This window comes from Hydractinia symbiolongicarpus, chromosome 12 (assembly GCF_029227915.1).
Source record: "Hydractinia symbiolongicarpus strain clone_291-10 chromosome 12, HSymV2.1, whole genome shotgun sequence".
NCBI classification, from domain to species: Eukaryota; Metazoa; Cnidaria; class Hydrozoa; order Anthoathecata; family Hydractiniidae; genus Hydractinia; species Hydractinia symbiolongicarpus.
The window spans coordinates 7,721,061-7,743,445 of NC_079886.1; the positions used below are offsets into that span (position 1 = coordinate 7,721,061).

Consider the following 22,385-nt stretch of genomic DNA (forward strand, 5'->3'; position numbering starts at 1 on the left):
TATTAGATGCAGTGCTATAACGTCAAATATTTAGCTTGCATCGCCGAGCAAAACTTAACAAAACTAGGTGGCGCTAAAGCACTCTTGGACGACCGCCCCTCACTGTAAAATGTTTAATGATACGGCCATATCTTGCGCTATCAGAACATCCAAATTCAAGTGCATTTTGCCATTTTGTGACCCTGGGGACAACATGAGGATGTCAAAATAGTATTACCATGCAGTGAGCCTTAAAATATTATTGTAAGAAGAGCAGTGGCAATAAAAAAATGAGTATTCCAGTGTATTAAGTGAAAATTGGAATATTTCTCAGCAAGCATGAATTTTAAAACCTGTGCTTAAACTATTTTGTGAAGAAACGGCATTGCTCGAGCCATAGGGGACCCGGGACAGGCACAGGGTCAGAACAACAAAAATTTTGTTACCAAACGGTGGTACTTGAACCCCCGTAGTAAATTGCCCATGCGTGCGAAGGTTCTTCGAAAACAATAGAAAGCATACCGTACCGTGCTGCAAATTCTCGCACGTGACCCTGAAAATGACCGTCCTCAGACGGTCGACTAGTACGGGGAGTGACACTCCAGTGGTGCGACCGCCAGACAACATTTTCTTTGATGAGTTAATGTGTCAAATCAATAGCAACCTACGTGCAAAGCCACTAGCGTTTACATGACGGCCTTGATGTGTAAAGACAAGAACCCCTCGGTAAGAGGTTGTATGGCGACATGTTCGAATAGGGGAAAATGAGCTCTCTTGTTTTTGCCTCGCGGAAACAATAGATAAAGTAGCACTGATGATGCGCACCAAAATATAACTCCATGGAAACAACCTTAAAAAATATCAGGTAGAATATCGCGCCCTAATCGACTGATGAAGAACCACCCATAGGAGATTGATTAGCAAATCCATGAACAAGTAACAGGTTTCAAAACAATCTCAAACCCCATCCAAGCGTTAATATATGGTACTGCAGTGAAACCCCTCTATAGCGGACACCATCGTGACCACAAAAGAGTGTCCGCTATAGAGAGGTGTCAGCTACATACAGGTTCTTCACAAAATTAGCTCAAATTTTTTCAAAAACTTTCCCGAGGCTATTAGGGCTTATTAAAATTGACCGTAAGGTGTATCAAAAGACTGGTTTGGGGAGAAGAAAGACAGTAAATACTAGTAATAAGACTTGACAAAAAACATTGAGATATTGCTTTGTCTTTGCGAAGACAATTTAATATCTTTCACTTTGGCTATGACTTCTGAAATTAGGCCAGTTAGAGTTTCATCATTTTGATTCATTGAAAAATTTAGCAACTCGTCCAAATTTTGGAACGCTATTGATGGAGAAAGTTGCTGAGGAATGTTTTCTTCTTCGTCGTCTTGTAAAGAAACTTCTTCATTTTCGGTATGACTGCTGTCAGATGGATCTTGCAAAACTTGTTGAATAGCTTCCTCTTGAACTTGTTGTCCCCAGTTTATCAAGTCAGTATTTATTTGACCGATCGATGAAACGTTAATCGCTTTTACCGCGGAGGTGGATACAGCCTGGAAACCCCTGCAAATTTTCGCTTTTATGCCCCTGAAAAAGCTGGCTGAAAGATAACACAAAAGATTGAAGAATTGATTAAATAACGATGTAAAACATTGTCTTGTAAATATAAACAAGTTCTTTACAAAAATTTGTTTTGTGTGATCCATTCTTAAGCCTGTCCGCTGTAGACAGGTCAGATCCAGGGGGTAATGTCAATCGGGACCTTTAAATGATGTCCGTTATACAGAAGTGTACGCTAAAAAGTGTCTGCTACATGGAGGTTTTGTTATAAGGGTTTGACCGTCGTTTCATCCGTTCCCAATAAAAGTGTCCATTGTAGAGAGGTGTCCGCTATAAAGGATGTCCGTGCTAAGGAGGTTTCACTGTATGCGTAAAATTAGACACATTTAAAAAAAATATTTATAAGAACTTAAAAACAAATCATTGGAAAGCCAATTAAATGTAGTTGTGCAGGTTGTTTTTTTAGGACGTAATAAGAAAAGAAAAATGAAAAAAAAATCTAAGCATCTCACAAGCAATTATAAACACTGCTCCATAAACACTAGAAATTTGTCAAACATCTTGTCATTGTTCGCAAAAATGGATTTCTAACCTTAGGTGCTTTGGGAATACGAATACGAACAATTACCTTAATTTCAAACGATTTCTACTAAATTTTGTCTGGGTAATTTAAAAAAAATATCAAGGATTGCCTTGTCCATTATGTTTTGGCTTCAAAGAAGGAGAGCAATAATATCACAACAAGGCAATTTTTATTGCGTAGTTGAAATGCATTTCCAAATATAGTCCAACTTCTAAACAAGGTCATCAAGGGGTCCAGGAGATATGCTCCATCAAAACTTATTTGCAAAATGTTTTTTTTGGAAATAGGGAGCCTTTATTATACTGACTTATCTCAAAAACGTGACATTATTTATTTTTACCCAAAGATTTAAATACGAAATAGGAAATTTTTATAGAAACCACTCTTTAACCTGTAACATACCCTTATGGAAATTTTTCCGCCGTTTAGTTAACGCTAGAGGATACTTAGTTGCAAATTGTCCATTAAATCAACAAAATATTATGTCCTATGGGACAAATTGCAATTGCCATGCTATTGTGTGCAGTTATGCTTCAAATAAACACCCCCTTCTATTAGAAGCCTACCCCCTTCTATTAGACACCTCCTCTTTTAAAAGGACCCCTAAAAATGTATGTTTTTTGAAACATGAATGTTGAATTTAATAAGAATCTTTATAAAAACTGATTCCAAACAGTGAAGAAGATATGGTTGATGAATGCTGCGTCTGCTCAACCTTGTTCTCAGGGGCTTTTGACATTTTGACATCGAGGCCGGAGGCGAGTAAGAAGCTAGGGCTTTGACATAGGTAACAAACCCCGGAAACGGGGATGGCGTCTGCTTTTAATATAAAGAACGATGGCGATATTAATGTTATGTGAAAAATGCGCATTCCATTGACAAGAGAAAGGGAAAAAGAGCGCCCTTCCTTTTAAACGCCTCTCTCGGACAGGGGAAAATACTTTTTCTTTTTATTTACTTCCAATGGATCAAATTTTGAATGCTATATCAAAAATATACCTCCACGCTTATGAAGTAATGGACTAAGATTGCGTGAAAGTAACAGTTTTGAATGTCAAGACGAATGTTTACAATAAAGGCTGGAAAAGTCGTGGGCTGGGTCTGTTCACAGGTGGCTAGTCAAAAAAAGAATTTTTTACAGGAGGAACTTTATTTTCTTGTAAATAAAATGGTGGGATATATACAAACTTCGTGAAAATAATTAATTAAATACCAAAATGATTTAAAGGGGTTCCACCAGACCTAAACTTGCTAAACTATATGACTTTTTCCTGACCAAAACCCACCCCAAAAAACAATAATTTCTTAAATACGCCTTAAAATATTACAAAAGATTACAATAAATAGACCTTTAAATACTCCAAACCATCACGCCCCGAAGATTTAATACAAAAGTGACGCTTGATGGGTTTTAAATTAAAACAAAAGACAAACTAAAATTTACATAAAAATACTGAAGAATGAAAAGCCAGTTTCAACTTCAGTATTCTTCATTGTCTTGCATCCGAGCACAATTGCGAGGCATGATCAGCTCGAGCACTAGACTGCATATATCAACAAACTTTGTTCGATAAGTATTTACAAGTTTCATCCTTGAACCTCAGTATTGATTCATTTTTTTTCCTTTTCCTTGTCTGAAGTTGCACTGCTGTTACCCTTCCTAACAAATAACAATATAGTTGATTTAAAAACACGAAGAAGGCGCAAATAATCTGAAAACGTACTAAACTTTGAAGAGGACTGAGTAATATGGGGGAACAAAATCATTGAATATTCGAAAATTATTCAATTTTTGATTATTATTGTAACTGTAGATCATAGCTAACTTAACTTACATAAACTTCATTTCTCTATAAGAACAATTTTAAAAGAAAAATAATAAACCTGAAAATTGATGAACAATAAAAACAAAAAAAGAACAACGGCAAGGTTGAAAATTTATCTATTTTCTCTTTTTCTCTGAAAAACAACTTGGAAAATATCTTTAAAGGTGGCAGCAAATTTTTTACGTAATCAGTTACGAAAGGTTATTTTCTGACTACATATTCTTTTTTTTTCCTTTTAAAACACACTTGTCACGATTTTATAGCTATAATACATTATCTTTCACAAAAAATATTCAGCCTCCACAATTCCTCTTTAAATTAAAATTCATGAATAATTAATTAGTTCTGTTGAATAAAGCTTTAGTCTACGTGCTTGAAAAATTGTACAGAAGGAAGTGACGTAATTATTAAAGGGAAACGTTAATAACATCAAAGATGGCGCATTATAAGACGATCTTCATTATGCTATACTGCACGAGCTTTAACTTTCGATAGCATAAAAACTTAAAATAAAGTATTGTTCATTGGATAATAAAACAATTTCAACGAGGGATTTAGGCTTTAGCCTGGATAAGTTTGGGACGTCCAGTCTAGCTGCGCTGTCTCTATCCATCTCTCTATCTCTCTATCTCCTCAGGCGATTTTAAAGATTCCGCCTTCGATGGCGGAAATCAAAAAACACTGCCTTTTCTTCTTAGTGATTTTTATTTATTTTTTCTTCATCTAATATTTATTCAATTACACATATTTTTGTCTAAGTAATGCCAAATATAAAGAATCGTCATAAAATTTGCAAAATATTTAAACAATTGATTACGGCGAATAAATCTTCGAAAATTAAACAATTTGCTGGGACAACAATTGGTCAAATTAGAAACAATTTACATGGGGCAAATTTAAGTCCTAAATACAGTTTGTAGATATAAAACCCAACTGTAAACCCTGAAGCCTTGCCGATAGCGTGAAACAGCGGAGTCACAGCTTATTTACAAATAAACAATTCGCGCCGTACAATCTATAACCAGGCACACAAAAACTAAACAATGTTTGGGACGAAGCGCAAAACAATTAACTTTTTATAAAAAAAAAGTGTAGGTAGTACATGCTGTTTATTTCTATCTTTGTTTTTTGGTTGTTATTGTTTTAATTACGTTATTTGGAACACTATTGTTCTTTCTACTTTTCTACTGTTATATTTAATATATTATGAATTAAATTAACGGAAAAGAACTGTGTAATGATGCAAATATTCTTTTGTTAAACTCTTTTCGTTTTCAAGATATTAGAATTTACGTATTTTCAGATTTCATGTCATATTAAAGGGAAAATCAAATTTTGACATTTAGTCAACAACAATAAAATTTAAAGTGTGCCGGAGTGTATTGACTGACAACAGTACAATTTAAAGTGTGCCGAAGTGTATTGGCGGACAACACTACAATTTTAAGTGCGCTGGATTGTATTGGCTGACAACACTACAATTTTAAGTGCGCCGGAGTGTACTGGCTGACAACAATACAATTTAAAGTGCGCCGGAATGAGGAGTTGAACCTAAAACCTTATTACAAGCTGAATGTGCTACCACTACACCATCTCCGCCTAAATCTTGTAGTGGAACACAAAATGATACTTACTTGAAGCTGTGTGGTATAACTTTAATTTTTATGTTCGGAAACTTCTTCTCGTAAAGTTTGCGAATCTAGAAAATGATTTTGCAAAGAAGTTTAAATTGGATCTGCTCTAAAAAACGTGAATTGTGTTCAACGCTGGTTTTCACATATCTGGATTGAAACGAATTTTTAGCCACGCATAGACAGAAGAAATGATTTTTCGATGAAAATCAATTATTAAAAACTAGTCGTTAACCCGAGGATAAATCCACGGGATCGCCCGTCCTTTATCAGACGCATTTCGTGTGTCTCGATACTGCGGTTACCATTTTGTGGACAGACGCATACGGGTATTTTAATATAGATTAAACAAAAAGCAGTTCTTGTTTTATTCGTGAATGCGCATGCACTGTTTAAAGAATGCAATTCTAAGAATACACGAAGAATTCAGAAATTAAAAATAAACAAACAAACAAAAAATAAATACATGCATACTAAGAGTTATCGCGAAGATACGAAAATGTTTTCTATTATTATCTATATTATAATACCCGTATACGTCTGTCTGTCTGGCACGCAAAATGGTGCCTTAGCTGCGCAATAGCAAGAAGCACGCAATGCGGTATGAAAAGAACGGGCGAACCCGTGGATTTTTCCACGGGCTACGGACTATTATTATTATTATTATTATTATTATTAATTATTATTATTATTACAAATTTTTGGGCCTGACATTTTCGGTCTTAAAAATGTATTTGCTAAATGTTGTTGGAAAAAGTGAAAATCCTCTTATATTTTAATATAAGCAATCTAACGATTTTGTTATTTGAGCCGATAATTTTTTGTTTCCATTTTAAAAGATCATTTTTTGACACTATTCATGCAGAAAGGAGTGAAAATTGTTTATAGATCCCGACTGAATTAGTTTTGATCTGATCCTGCTTCGGTCTATTCAGTCCAGATAATGGGATGCAGCCTTAACATTGTGTATTCGAAGAACCAAATTACCTGACTTTCAATTTTTTTCTTTAATTCTTCTGTCGGTTCAGCATGCAGGTTGTCATAAAAGTCGTGATATTTTTCATCCACAAATTCCACCCCAATGATAACCTTAACAGCTACAAAAGGGAAAGTCATAACAAAATCCAAGTCACTTCAAATAACAAGAGAAAAAAATGAGGAGATTGACAATTTAAGGTAACAGTTGACTGATTTGGGCAACAATGTCTCACTGAGCCGCGATGGAAACGTTTGGGCCTAATAATTTAAAGAAAAACAAGTTCTGTTCGAAAAACTTACGTGTACAGGGATGAGTTACGCAGGTCAATGATTCTGTTGCATCCCCTTGACAAAGTTCACCTCCAAACTGAGGTGCTGGGTTGTTGCATGTGCGATATCGTGTCCTAGTCCCGTTGCCACAGGGTTTGTTGCAAAATGTAAACGCACTCCATTCTGTCCAATTTCCGTTTACTACAGAAGACAATGAGAAATTACACAAAACAAACTGATGGTTTAGAGACATCTAACAAAAAACACCTTCGAAAAATATGGCAGGTGAAATGGACGCTTAAATGTGTAACCCTTTTTCGTGAAATGAAAAACGGTTTTTTAAAGAACAATACATGTTCTTTCAGAAGCATTTAAAATTCTAAAATGAGGTTAGGTTTATTGGAATATGCTTATAAAAGCACACATGATCTCAAAATATGCTTATTGGAAGAGAATGCAATATGCATTTAAATTTTGAACATCCATAATTACAACTTAAATCTCACTACATACTCGTTAATTCAGACATAAAGAATAAGAATAAAAAGAAAAACGTAAGAACCTACCAACATTTTCTTAGGCTTCACATAGTGCTTAGCATATGCTTAATAAATGAAGAATTTTAACCCTACGGATGCCTAAAAATGTAGTTCTTACAGGCCATTTTTTTTTTAACTTACAATAACAACCTTAGGTTGGACGTGAAACTTAGCTGATTTTAGAATACATGTATTTCTTCGGATTTACTCGAGTTTTAGAGTGTTGAAAGTACATTTTCTTTAAACTAACTTGTGTTTCAAGTCAGAATTACGATAACTCTAATTAAGAAGAATCTAAACTTTTTAAACTAGCGAACAAATCTGCGGGTTCGCCCGTCAACGCCATGTTACTCGTCGTCCATTCTCTGAAAATTGCTATTTCCCGCATTCTTAGGACAAGTATCGATCCAGCTACAATTTTGAAAATAATAAAACACGAAAATTATTATAGAGTGATCACAAAAAAGTACGAATTATAAAACAGTGTAATGATCATTGTAGAATTTTTTCACGTTTATCACTTCTGCAGTTGTTATGACAATGTTACTTTTTCATAATCAGTACTAAAATCAAACACACAGTTCATTCTACCTTTAATTAATTTTCGCAGTTCTCGCGGATTTTTGCAAAAAACGCGAAAATAAGTTCCCGCGAAAAGTCTAAATACCGCTGATCTGCGAAATAAGGTGCCACGGAATTTCCAAATTAGTCTAACCTGTGAAAATAAAATCTTGTGATATTTTCTTTATTTTCCGATATTTTTATTTAAATATTTGTTTACGCTAAATCTGGGAAAATTTTAATACAAAAAACAACGATATCTATTTTTTTATAATCCATCCATTATAATTTTATTTATTTAGTACTTTTGGAGTTAATATAAAAGATATATAACCTAATGTACCAACAATTTATATACGATATCATTCATTTTTTTCTTTTATTCTTACTTTATATTTATCTGAAAATTGCGACCCGCGAAAATAAATTCTCGCGAAATATCCAAATTTGCCTTATTAGCTTATTATCTTTAAGCTTGGTTCACACTATGAGCCTTAGCCCATAGTGTGAACGTAAAATGTACAATTACAGCTGAACTCATCCTTAGCCGATTTTTTTAAATCAAAATTTTTTGAATTTTTTTTCGGCTAACAGTAGGATAAGCTCACTTTCAGCAATCTTCAAAGGAAGCCGACATAAATCGTGCTCAAAGCGATCTATGTTTTTAAAAATAGCACTATGTTTCGTTGTGAAAGGCTATTTTAAAACCAAAATAACTGAGAAAAATAAAAATATGACGTTTGAAAAAGAAGAAGAGTTGGCGTTCAGAATGAAAAATTTTCCCTGCCTTTCTGACCCAAAGTCGTTTCCTTTTTCGTAATTTTGTTAATTCTTTTCTTTCCAGGCTACGTCGAGTTCTTCGAAGTAGTATTAATAACAAGACTTTCTTTCTATCTTTCTTTTTTTTTCTTTCTCGCATTAAATTCGCCTACAAGAGTTAACACCGTAGTGTGAACGTGAAACAAATACATCAGGTACCCGCAGCCCAAAAGTTAAAATCGGCTAACACATTATGCGCACTATGGTTAACTGATCGTTAGCCCATAGTGAGGACCAAGCTTTACACTCTCTTCAACACTGAATCCCTAAAGATAAATTCCCTTTTTCCCGTGAAATTCTAGAGAAAAAAGATCTGCAAAAATAAGTTCTCGCTAAAATTAATTCCATGGAGATAAAACTTACTTGGGCAAACTAACGGATCACCACACGTTTCCCAATCAACAGTAACACCAGTACAATCATTTCCATCATTTTGTGGTGGCGGGCTATCGCACGCACGACGGCGGGACTTCTTACCATACCCGCATGACACATTACATTTTGAAAACGACCCCCATTCACTGAACTTACCATCAACTATAAAACAGAAACATTAGCCTCATTACAATGCTTCTTATTAAAACCCGCCAAACAATAAATAGATATTCCGCAAAGGTTACTGAAACATCTGCAATTATTTAGTCCACTCTTCTAGCATATTTTTAAGCATCACCTTTCTCCTAGTATGATACATTGGCTATTATTCGAAACCACCCATAAATTTTAGCGTATTTTTAAAATAGAAAAATAAAAAAAATCTGATTGGATAGAGATAATAACTAAAGAACTTTTATATCTTACTTGGGCATGCCATCAATGTGCAACTGCTGCTCTGGCTGTACTGAACTGTGTCATCACTGGTTACAACCAAACTTCGCGATCGCTGTTTTACACCAAGACCACACGATAACGAGCAAGCTCCCCACATTGACCATTCTCCCATAACAAGTTCATCTACAAAAAAAAAAAATCAGTCATGTGTACTAAAGCCACACCCAAAAAACCATACATGTTTTTAACAGTGTCACAGATAATTTGAAACGATGTAAGATTGTGGACAACCATCTGGTAAATTTACGAAAATATACATGCATTTAACATTTTGTTTCGGTGGACAGACACATACTTTCCCTCTAACAAAGCATTAATTTCTTGATTAAGAAGAGGTTGGACGTCGTGAGCGTGTTGTAGAACAATGAAGAAACAACCATCCAAACACATTTCTTTTAAATGTATTTTGATTTCTGATACTTTAAAAGGATGTTAGGAAGGTAACAAGCTCAATTAAGGCTGTTCTGGACAACCGTATTAAATATTTTAGTGCAAAAAATAACGTAGTTACCCTGTGGAACGCAATTGCACAAGCGTCTGTAATGATCTGGAGCAATTGTTGTACAGTTATACTGACCACCGCCGGCGGAGCCCCTACAATGGCCACTTGTATTATAACTTGGACCATCGGCTGTGTTAAAATCAGATGTTTTGCATACAACGCCAGCTGTAGTAAAAATGCTGCTTTTGTTCATCAATGTGGGCCATGTGTTGACGCAGACCAAGTCTTTAGAAGCACACAGGTCGTCGCAAGATTGGTTTGTAGCTGACGACGCAATTCCTATTATAAAAAAGATGAAAAAGTGTTCGCAAAAGTCTGCTTCTAAAATAGAAAACTTAATTATTTAGACAAGTAAAGTACTTAATCTCTCGTCTTGTTACTTCCGAGAGCACTAAAGTTTCATACCGGGACAAGTTGTATTAGTATAACAAGGCTTGGTTTCTGTCTCAGTAACGTCGCCTTGAAACCCAGTGCAATTTAATCCTCCGTGCGAAGGCGGGATGCATTGACGTGTTCTCGTTTGAGTACCGTTTCCACAGCTTACGCTACAAATTGAAAAGTCTGACCACTCACGCCACATTCCATTCACTGCAAGGTTATAAAAGAAAACAAAGAGAATAATTTAGATGGCAATAATGACAAGAAACTTATGAAATAAGGGCGGAACCATTTATGTTGGAGAAAATAGTATTTTTTTTCAATGGACATGTGCAGGAATCACCCCAGTACCTACCTTTACCTCTAAAAACAACATAAAATAAAAACAACAACATAAAATAAAAACAACAACAATAAAAAGCAAAGATGCTGTTCTCCCTTAGACTAGAAAAGAACCAGGTTGTGCGCAGAACTTCAGATCTTTTAATGAAATAAATTGACAGTAAGAACCGTCTAATGAACAAAATTCTTTTTAGAAATTTCCCAACCATTCTTGCTATTGAGTAGAGGTAAGCCTTTCCTTGTTTCAATGTCAACGAGACTGTTCATTTTGAATTGCGGAATTAAATTATAAAAAAGTTACTAGTAAAAACAAATAAAATACACTGATTTAGGAGATTTTAGGAGAAACTAATATTCAAGTTCAAATTTAGAAAATCTTGGGTGTGGCTATCCAGAACTCACTTACTAATTTTAGGTGTGGTCAGCCTGGACTTACTTACTTGCTATTTTTAGGTGTGGACACCCTGGTCTTACTTAATAATTTTAGGAAGTGTGAACACGGTGGAATTACTAATTTTAGGTGTGACCACCCTACCCTGGACTTACTTACTAATCAATTATTTTATGCACCGTTTTTCGTAAGAGGTTTTCTTGAAAAATTATAAACAATGCTGTTGTAACTTTATTCTTGTTTAATAAATCTCTAAAACCACGTGATATTTTTAAACCAATCAGTATCAAGGTCGGTATTTATCAGGCTAGCTATGATGATTTTAGATAAAAACACACTGTTTACGCAATGAGCTCTTCATAAATCAGGGCTAATTTTTATACAAAATCTTTGTTTTCTAACCTCAAGCCTGATATATTTAATATAAAAAGAAACAACAAAATTCCTAGGATAAATAAAGTTTTAAAATATATTAAAACGGCTTTGTCATAATTATAAATCGAAGGTTGCTTCTGTGAGAGTTTGACTGAGAGAACATTTTAAACATCATCGCGTTTTAATAGATAAAGCATTACCTTATCAGTAAAACAAGTCGACTAACTAAAGAGTGTCGACAATTTTTTTAGCTAGTAAGTAGTCACTCGCACAAAATGTAGCAAATTTTTCCTGACAATATTTTACAACATCCCCCTCACTTTTTGTCGAATAATTTCTGAAAGAAAATTATTAGAAAACGATTTTTTTAGACGTTAAAATACTTTCCTTTTTATTTAACAATTCCAACTTAAAATTCAAATTGATCCAACTCTTATAGCTATTTGAGGCTCTAAAAAAATTAGTCAATGAAGCCACCAAAAAAAGTTGGCTTCTATACAAGGTTTTTACTGACTATTTTTTCCAACAATTAATTAAGAATTATTTGAAATTAATCAGTACATGCTTGTATGAAGTAGGTAACAAAATATGCACTCGATTAAATTCAACACAAAAGTACTCCAACGTACTATTCAATCCCTATATATAAGATTTTTTAATCAACTTTTTCAATAGAAAAATGTATATCGTTGTTCTTATCTGTCTCTCTCGCTATATTCTATATATGTATATAAAAATTAATTCTATTAACTTTTATATTTATTTATATTTATTTTTTAAAGCAAGAGTCCATTGACAACGGTATTTACATATTTTTATGTTAAAAACTAACGAACAATCCTGTATAAATATTCGTGAATAAGAATCATGGTGCTAAGAAAAGAATATTTCTGTGTATGAAATACATAAAGAATATAAACATGTGCAAAAAGGTAAAAGCAAACAAGTTACCTGGACAAGAATGTGTATTACAGTCTTCTGTTTCTGTAAGCTTTTGATTGCAAATTTCACTATTTTCGTAAAAACATTCTCTGGATCTTACTTTGTATCCAGTATTACATGTTTTTGAACAGTTCGCCGACCAAGCACCCCACTCACCAAAAGCTGAAAGAAAAAATGGAAAACTTAGTAACCAAAAATGGATAAAGCAACCGATCGTTTTAATTGATTAAACTAGTCGTTAGCCCCTGGAAAAATCAGGTTCGCTGGTCTTTAAATTGTCGCTTGTTGTATATCCGCATGCGCAGAAATATTCGAATCGAATTTAAAACAAATGAAATCTTTTAACTACATTTCAAACCGATACGTGATATTAGCGGTGCAGCTATTTCAAGTGTTTCGTAAGGCAAAAAGTAAGCAGTGAAAAAACTCCCACATCTATCTAAATATTTTTCCAACCAATCACAACGTCGCCCTAACTTAGTCCACTCAAAATTTAAAAGAGAACAAAAACATAATTAGCTGTAATAATGACGTTTAAATAATTAAGAAAGTCTTCTGTTCAAAAATGGCGCCAAAAAGTTTAAAATATATTGAATAACCAGTTGTTAACCCAAGAGACAAATCATTCGCCCATCGCTACTCGCAGCTATCATTTTGGCTCACAGACGACAGATACAGCGAGAACTATAATATAGATAAAAAGTGAAAAAACTTAGCACATTAGGAAGAGGATTCTTGTTATCATAGACTCATATCATATCATAAACGGCGCACTTATATTAAAAAATGATTTAAAATCGTCCCTTTCGACTTCAGAAGCGATTTCACCTGTTAAAAGTAGCTCCACTAAAGTGGGAAAAGTTAAAATCCGTCAACAGCATCAAAAAAATAGCAACAATAACAAAAGTATCCTCTATCCCAAAAAACAAAACAAAGATGATAAACTACAAGTTGTTATCAGTTAACACACTTTTTGATTTTTAAGAACAATTTCATAAGAACACAAGCCTTAGATAAGACCAAAATAAAAACAGTCTGAGGCTGAAGTCATTGGCTTTAAAAATAAGAACAAAAAATTTCCCATAAAATAAGGACAATACAAGATATGAATTCTCTCACAATTCTCTCTCATAAGTACCAATAATTTTTTTATCGTTTTTTTTCCTTCCCTATAGTAACTGTAAAATAAATAATTTTCAAATTAGCGTGATTATTTCAGCAACAAAAAACAGCCAATTATTTCATAAAAATACACAAATCTATATTATAATGCTCGTATACGTCCGTCCGTCCGTCCGTCTGTCTGTCACGCAAAATGCTAGCTTAGCTGCAACGGGCGAACCCGTGGATTTTTCCACGGGCTAACGACTAGTTCAAGAAAATTCTGAGAAAAAACAACTACATATAAGAACAAAGAGAGGTTGAATTCGGAAGTTATGTTCTTGCTATTTACAACTAAATAAGAACAAATCCAGCTGGAAAAAAGTTAAAAAAATAGGAACAGCCAGCTTGGGGTCAAATTTTACTGGCTTTTAAGAAAAAATAAGCGTGTACAATTGTACTTATACATATGCAATTTCGTACACGTAATAAAAAGGTACTCACTGTTACACTGTATCCGACGTGTTTCATTTTTTTTTGGAGGGGGTCCATCACTCTCACATTCTGAATCAGTAGCCTTCGAGGTGTTTTGATACCACCAATGCTTTATCCATACATCAGTACAACTTCCACATGTTACATTGCAAGGATGCAGAATCTCCCAACCACGTTGTGCTGCAATAAAGAGCAGGAATAAGATGCTATTTTATATCATACAAAGATATCCAATCTAAGTGCTACACAGTTCACCGCACATATTGGACACTCTGAGTTCATCTCAATGAACTTTTTAAAGACCAGTAAATTCATGACACGTAGAAATAAAAATGTAATTTATGGTGATTAAACATATTTTACCCTTTTACCCATTTCTTTCACTTCTGCTCAGTTTTTTAGCTATAATTTGTGCAATTATTCAAGATTCTCATGCACACACGTAAAAGACAAATGCTAAAAGCCTTACAACTCTGTAAAAGCACTGACTACAGATGTATCATAAGGACACTAATATTTAAGGGAATATTAATTTTGCAAAGTAAGTCCTACCAAACATTCTGTTGTAGCAAAAAAATGTGAATAATTTACTTCATAAAAACTTTGTACTAACAAACGCAGGACACAAGTGATATTTTTCAGAACTAATCAAAGAAGAAACATAATATTTTGCAGAACTGTTCAACGAAAAATGATATTTTGCGGAACTGATCAAGGAAAAAATATGATATTTTGCAGAACTCTTTAAAGCAAAAATAATATATTTTGCCAAATCTGATCAAAGAAAAAAGATGATATTTTGCAGAACTGATCAAAGAAAAAATATGATATTTTGCAAACATCTGATCAAAGAAAAAATATGATGCTTTGCAATAGTTGTTTGATTCAACAGTTGTTTTCCATATAGCAATTCCATTAGAAGTACTTGGCTGTAAAAGAATTGTAAAAGAATGCTTTAAGTCTTATGAAACGTATAAAAAGAATGATTTGGTATCCCCCGTAAAAGTTTTATTTCACTTTTTGTAACCAAAATACAAAAATTGTACTAGTAAAAAAAATAACTTGACTTTGTTGCTTAATGAAGTTATTTTAATAGAAATAACTTTTTTCATAACTAGCTACGTGCGTTCTTTCAGTAAGCACGTTTTATCATAAGTATATATTTATTTGACAAACGAGAACATATCGGAAAATTCATTCCAAAAATTTTCTTCTCAAGAGTTAGTACTCTCCATCGTTGGGAATGTATAGAGGTGAACTGTGTCTTTATGAAGCGTTAAGGGAGAGTTGTGTTCGATCATTCAAAATAAGGAAAGTCTTCATGAATTAAATTACACAATCACAATATATCTTGCAATAACATTATTCGCTGTAAAACAAAAAAAATTATGATCCATGACTGAAATTGAACAATAATCTACTGAGTATACCTAATGCAATGATTTATGCTCAGTTTACATGATAAGCATGTTAATCATTTTCTTATTCTTAAAATCAAATCAAATTTCCTTTGTTTTTTGTAGTTCTCTTATATTACATCAGCCCAAACCAAAGTCATGTGAAATATGGAAACAAGAACATAAAAACTGAAAAAATATTTCCATAATCTTTCACGGCACGTGTAATAAAACCACTACACACAAGAAATAAGTAGACTTTTTATGGAACAATATACATAAAGTAAAACACTAATTTCAAGACACATCTGTATGAAACTGCAATGATGGCCAAAGATTGAAAAAAAATTGAAGGAATATTAACATATTTACTCTTTTTGAGTTTAACATAAAGATTTGCTACACAGAGATGCTGGTGTATTTGTTAAGTAAGGCAACTAGCCAATTAACAAAACTGACAGCATACATTGGTGAAATATTTTGACATCTAAAAGGTCAAACTTCTTTCACGCAAAGACTTTTTAAGCCAGTCAAAGTGTTGACATCTAATCAATGGAAAAAAAATTTTTTACACCTAACCTTGACATGAAAAAAACTTATAGTGTAATTTTTAGCTTTTTATAACAGGATGCCAACCTGTTTATGGTTTGGGTGTAGAACAAGATATTTTAAAAAAGGATCTTAGTACGACCAGGCTAATCATATCATAAAACATGTGAAATGTAACTGAAACTAAATTAGATTATATTCAAAGGGTATAGAATGTTTAAATTCACTTACTGCAGCACAAAACATTATTTATTTTAACTTGCATTGCATCCTCTTTTAAATAGTGCTTACATCTCATTGCATTGACCTCAGTACCATTATGTAAACATGTCCTGTTTCTCGTCACATTAACTGCTCCGCATGCTGTACTCCAATTTCCCCATGGTGTGTATTCTATAAATTATCATAAAGAAAGGTATGATTTAAACAAAATTGAATTATCTCGTGTCAGCAGAAATTATTTTTCCACTTAACAAAAAAGGGTTGATTTTTGACAAAAATTGGAACAAAAATAATAAAAAAATTGAGATGTTTTTATATTTCACACCCAGTAGTATTTTAGCTCAAAATTAGGCAAGACATTAAATCAATATCTTTCTAACTGTAGCTGAGCTCAAAATCTTCAAGCCTACAGGAACTTTCCACTTAATGTAATGGCGATTATTCAATAAAGTAGCCACTGTTCTTAAAACAATGACATTATAATTTGATTTTGCTTGCTCGCCAAACAAAACAATACCAAAACTAATTCCAAGGAATCCTATGTCAAATCCTATTGTCAATAAAAAAATGAGAAGACTATAATCACATATCACAAATCCAGGTTTTATAAGTTTTATTTTCCCTGAAGGACGTATGTAGGCTTTTCCTAGACCATTTCTATATATTTCATAGATATATTTCAAGAAAATAGCCTTATATCCAAGTCAAAGCGCTGCTGATGGTGATGTGATGGTGATGTGATGTGGTGATGATGGTGATGACGACGACGACGACAACAACAACGACAACAACGACGATGATGATGATGTGATGATGACGGTGATTGATGATGTGACAATGACGATGATGATGAAAGAATTTCACATTTCATCATAAGAAAATTGAAATATCAAAATCTAGATGATTGAAAAATATAGTTTGTGAACTTGAATTCCCAGTCACTTTGTAATGATACAATAAACATCAATAATGACATTTTGAATTCCTTAATACGAAAAAAGGAAATTACCTGACTGCTTTTAGTATTATCAGTTTCAAGAATAAACCACAAATTTCATTTCTAATGTTTCTATACTATTACATACCCGGACATGGATTATTTGTTATGTTGCAGTTCCTATATTGAGTGGCGTTACCAGTGCAATTTGTTGTAGAATTGTATTGTATTTCGTCGCCATAGCAATGTCTGGTTTTATTTTGCCTTCCGTTTGGTCCACATGTACCTTCACATTCTCCCCACGAACTCCATTCTTTATAATCTAAATAGATCAGCCAATTTGTCATATATATATACATATATATTAAAAGAATATATATATTAAATGAATTCTGGAACACAATTCAAAAATCTTCCTCTTTATAAAGTAATAATGTTACTAAGTACAAAAATAAGAACTTCTTGTGTTAAAAAAACAAATTTAGACTATTGTTTTTGCACATACATTTTGTGGCTTTTGACAGAAAATTACATCCATATAAGCCCAAAGGCTTATAATCGCTGAAATAAGAAGCAGCTTTCATGTTTATATAAACCAAATAAATTAGAAAAAAAAAGAAACCATAGTAACCAGCATCTGAAAAGAATATTAAAAATTCCATCTCGTTCCATATTTATTTTATGCATGCCAATTGTACACAAACCTAAACTTTCTGTAAAAGGATACCTAAAGAGGGTAATCTTATGTTATAAAACAAATATTCCCTTAAAATTTCATTAATTTCATTAACTGTGAGAATTTCAAAGTGGTAAATAATTTATTTCAATAAAGTAAGTTAAAAAATTACAAAAAAATAAAATAGTAAAAATAAAATAAAAAGTCTGAGAACGAAATTGCTTCTCCTGAACACATTTTTCTACTGAAACTGCAAAACTACTTATTTTTAAAGAGAACATGCTGAAAAAAATCCATTGCAATAATACTGTATACATCTGAAAAATAGTACCACAATTAGCCACCAACTAGTAATAATAATTTTAGCAAATTGCTCAGTCAGTTACTAAGGGGTAAAATTTTGATTTTAGTCTATAGTTGCTAAGAGGTTGCTAATCATAATAATCAAATTTTAGAACATAACAACTTTAAGTCATTGTCAATAAATAATATAGATATTATCATATCATGAACAAGCAAGAATATTCTAGGCTATGTTTCGACAGCTACAGTCCTTAGAAACTTATGTGTAATTGACTACCTCTATTTTAAAATTTTTAACTTGTCAAATTGCTTCACAGTTTTGGCTAAAATCTTCATGTTTATCCTTAGCAACTCATGTATGATCGATTAACTCTATGAAATGTTTAAAACAATTTTCTATAAAATATTTCCAAAAATACAAATTCTGTATTTTTAGAGTATGAATTTTGTATTTTTAAAAATCTGAAGTTAACGATAATGAAGCAATTTCGAAGTACAGTGATAATTTATTACGATAGTTTCGCGATCTGATATCTAATATTTTTATAATCATGACAGACACGATAGGATCGTGGATCGTGGGTGTCGCGCATGATACAAGATCACGATGTTAGGCTTCCTGATAGCGGTACTGTAATAAGCTTTCTGAGCGTTGCAATACATCAATGTTTAACGTTTACTGGAACGTGCTATAGTGTTTTTGGAAAAAGTTTAATGACAACTGTGCTTTTATGGCTATACAACGAAATACAGCAATTTTTAAGTTTTCTACGAACCCACTATCTTAACTTTATAACAAAATACGGTGGGGTCAAGCTTTATACACCGTTTTTTATCATCTAATAACAAAAAAACATCAATGTGAAAGTTTTTGTATGTGTTTTTGTTATTTTATTATTTGTTATTTCGTTATTTTATTATTGATTTTATTGTTATACACGGATTTCAAAGGACGTTTTTTCGTTAATTTGGAATGAAATACGGCCATTTTTTAGCTTTAAAAGAAATGCGGAGATTTTCACGCTTCGAAGGGACGTTTTCTTGTCATGTTCGAATGAAATATGGCAATTTAGCAGTTTTATATATTTGAGATAAGACAACTTTTAAGCTTCGAAGGATTGTTTTCTTATAATTTCAGAACGAAATAGGCCAATTTATAAGCTTTGGAGAGATGATTTTAGAACTTTAAACCCCTAACATAGCTGTGTCGCTTTTTTATCATTATTGAGTGATTTTTAAGCTTCGCAGGAACGTTTTCCTGTTATCTTAGAACGATTTTTAAATTTTAAAGGGATGTTTTTTAAAAATTTGAAATCGTATTTCTTTTTTTTAAAAATACTGAATTTTCTGTATTTCGTATGTCAAAAAATAGGAATAACGAAGTAGCCGGTTTTCCTAGAGAGCATCACATAGTTATTGTAGGCTGTGGACTTTCCCATCCAACTAAGTTGATATGGCTGTTATTAACGAGATTGCCCAAAATGTTTCAAAGATATTTTAAGCACTGCGGTGCTTAAAATATCTTTAAATACAAGATCGAAAAACAACAATCACAAAATCAGCCTTATTTCAGATCTAAAAACAAATTAAAGAATTATTCAACTTACAAAAACAAATATCTTCAGTTTGACAATCTTTAGTGAAATTTTCTGGCTTTCCAACGCAATATTCATCTGGTCGCATTTTATTATCATAGCATCTCTGGATGAGTGCTTCAGTACCATTAGTTTTAGTTCCATTCTCACATGTGCTATTGCAGCTAACAAGTGTTTCATTCTTAGACCAAGTTGGTGCATCTAAAAGTCAAGATAACTTGTTTTTTATCCATGACAAAATGTTAATTCCAATGCCAGTAATAAACAAAGTTGTATTTCACCCTCATTATTTGATAATTATTTTGGTTATATTTCTAATTTTCTTACAGAATATATTACAACTTAATGAATGCCCTGTGGAACATTCAGAAAAAGAAAATTTTGATAACGTGAGCAATGACCGGTCAAAAAAAATTTGTTTCATTGTCACCCTACTGTGTAAAGTTTTCAAGGCTGAAAGATAAATGCATAGGAATATGTTTCGGACAAACAATTACAGAGATATTAAAGTTTAAAAGTTTTATTGTGACGTCATTATGTTATCCACTCCAAAGCAGTTTGGTTTACCCTGTGTTGTAAAATTAGCCCGATTTGATCCAAATCCTAATTGGGTAATTGGTTTCAAGCTAATGCAATAATGTAAAAGTTTGGAACTGACAGAATAGTTTTATGCGAAAAAATAATGCACTTTCAAAATCACACACACAGAGTTACTTCCAACAATTTGTCTAGTTATTTAGCTGTAAAGTTACATCTGCAATGCAATGGCTTCACTTATCTGATGTAATGCATTTAAAAATCTATTAAACGATAATTTTAACTCGTTTTTGTCAAAAGCACATGACCCTATACATTTCTCGAATATTTGGCCCTCAATGGCTTCGCCAACTTTAATAATATCATTGTGGTCAATCTTTGTAATTATGCAATGTTTAATGGTATTTACAGCCACAGACTAACATTTTTAATTGATATAAGAGATACTGACTAATTATAAGGTACAGGCTTTTTCAGAAGGATTGTTTTAGGTGTTTAAGAAATGCTGTCAGGTGTGTTACAATGGTCAACTTCTTGGACAATAATTTGGAATTTCGCATGCACTATTAAAAGCAAGTCTTAATCAGGTTGCATGTATGCAGAAGTGCGCGTGCCATCACATGCCTCTCCTTAATAAGCATGAAGGTACGTACAAACTTATAAATTATTTAAACGGTATGAACTTCTTTATTTGGATTTTCAACCTTTCCCAATATCCAGGAGCTAATAACTTTTAGATATTCTGTGTTTAACTGTGTTTTTCACAGTTTCAGATTTTTTGTGCCTGTGGTTCAATTTTTCTTACAAAAACTAAATGGATATAAACTTACAACTGGCAATATTATTACTCAATCACTCCACCTGAATACTATCTTTAGTTAAAAATATCGTGTCCTAAGTGGCAAGAGAACTAAGAAGAAGCAAAAATTTTCGTTAAAGTTTATTTATTAAAGTATTTAAAAATGTATATATTAAGTGAAACAAAATTTGGTCACAAAAACAACACTAATCATAATATTGTGGCATTGTTATAATTCCTTCAGATCTTAGACAATAACACTACTTACCACATCCTCTGAATGTGACATTGGTTGTTCCATCTGATATAGTAAAAGTTCCATTTATGATTAGAATAAGCTCTGTAGAAGTGCATTTGCCATTTAATTTAGACCAGTTCTATTTAAAAAGGATTACAATTTAAAATGACAATTATGTAAAAAACTGAACCTTAAGAAAAATTTAATAAAGTAAAGCGGGATGATGTATAATTTTTTGCTTTTCATTTTGAGTTTAGAAAAAACAAAACGCATTTTAACTTATTCAACTAAGGGAAGACTGTAAATTCAAAAATGTACGCTGAACATCAATTTCACAGGGGTGGGGCAACCCGAATAGTTTAAGATAAAGCATAAAATTGTGAATTAATCTACACAGACTACAGAATAATGTTGAACAAACACAGTCCTGGTCAAAATTTATTGAAACAAGACACCTAATTTTCAGGTTCGTCGCCACAAGTAATTACATAGGCCATTTCTATATTAGATTCACACATCTTAAACTTGCAAATGTTCTCCTTATCTCATTTAGTTAAATCCAAACTAATAAAATGTGCTGATTGTTGCTGATATCCCGTCGTGGATTATTTCGTCGTGCAAACGTGCTTACGCATGTGTAAGTCAGGTTACTTCTGACTGCAAACTATTGACCATTTCACACTTCTGATCAAATTTAAAAATTAAGGAAAAAATGCTTTTTTCTACAAAACTTTGTCCAAGATTGTAGAACTGTGTGTGTGTGTGTTTAATTTATTTAAACAAATACATTTTTTGTTTACATAGTTTTGCATATTTTTTTTAAAACCAGGAAATATTTAGAGCAGCAATAACACATTAATGACCCTGATCCCCAAACTTTCACACTAAAGGAGCATACAGTTTGACGTTGTTAATGTAATTATTCTCTGTTGTTGTTTGTTTTACATGCGAAATGAAATTGACAACTTTTAAATTTAATTTAAGATTTTTTTTTCAAACAACTTCAATATCCTTTCATTAAG

The 22,385-nt window shown here is 32.7% G+C and overlaps 1 protein-coding gene across 5 annotated transcripts in view; it reads right to left on the bottom strand.

Annotated features, from left to right (window-relative positions):
- Positions 1-3,524: 3,524 nt before the first annotated feature.
- Positions 3,525-22,385, bottom strand: part of LOC130621138 (A disintegrin and metalloproteinase with thrombospondin motifs adt-1-like) — a 45,593-nt gene continuing 26,732 nt past the window's right edge. For all 5 annotated transcript variants that reach the window (XM_057436449.1, XM_057436448.1, XM_057436450.1 and 2 more), the window contains 14 exons: positions 21,394-21,502; positions 19,802-19,990; positions 17,364-17,537; positions 16,288-16,449; positions 14,120-14,290; positions 12,524-12,676; positions 10,492-10,674; positions 10,096-10,365; positions 9,555-9,707; positions 9,117-9,290; positions 6,865-7,035; positions 6,574-6,683; positions 5,590-5,654; positions 3,525-3,789 (listed from right to left, as the gene is read on the bottom strand). In XM_057436449.1, coding sequence (XP_057292432.1) covers positions 3,741-3,789; positions 5,590-5,654; positions 6,574-6,683; positions 6,865-7,035; positions 9,117-9,290; positions 9,555-9,707; positions 10,096-10,365; positions 10,492-10,674; positions 12,524-12,676; positions 14,120-14,290; positions 16,288-16,449; positions 17,364-17,537; positions 19,802-19,990; positions 21,394-21,502 — 2,133 coding nt within the window. In that variant the 3' untranslated portion in view covers positions 3,525-3,740. The remainder of the gene's footprint in view (positions 3,790-5,589; positions 5,655-6,573; positions 6,684-6,864; positions 7,036-9,116; positions 9,291-9,554; positions 9,708-10,095; positions 10,366-10,491; positions 10,675-12,523; positions 12,677-14,119; positions 14,291-16,287; positions 16,450-17,363; positions 17,538-19,801; positions 19,991-21,393; positions 21,503-22,385) is intronic.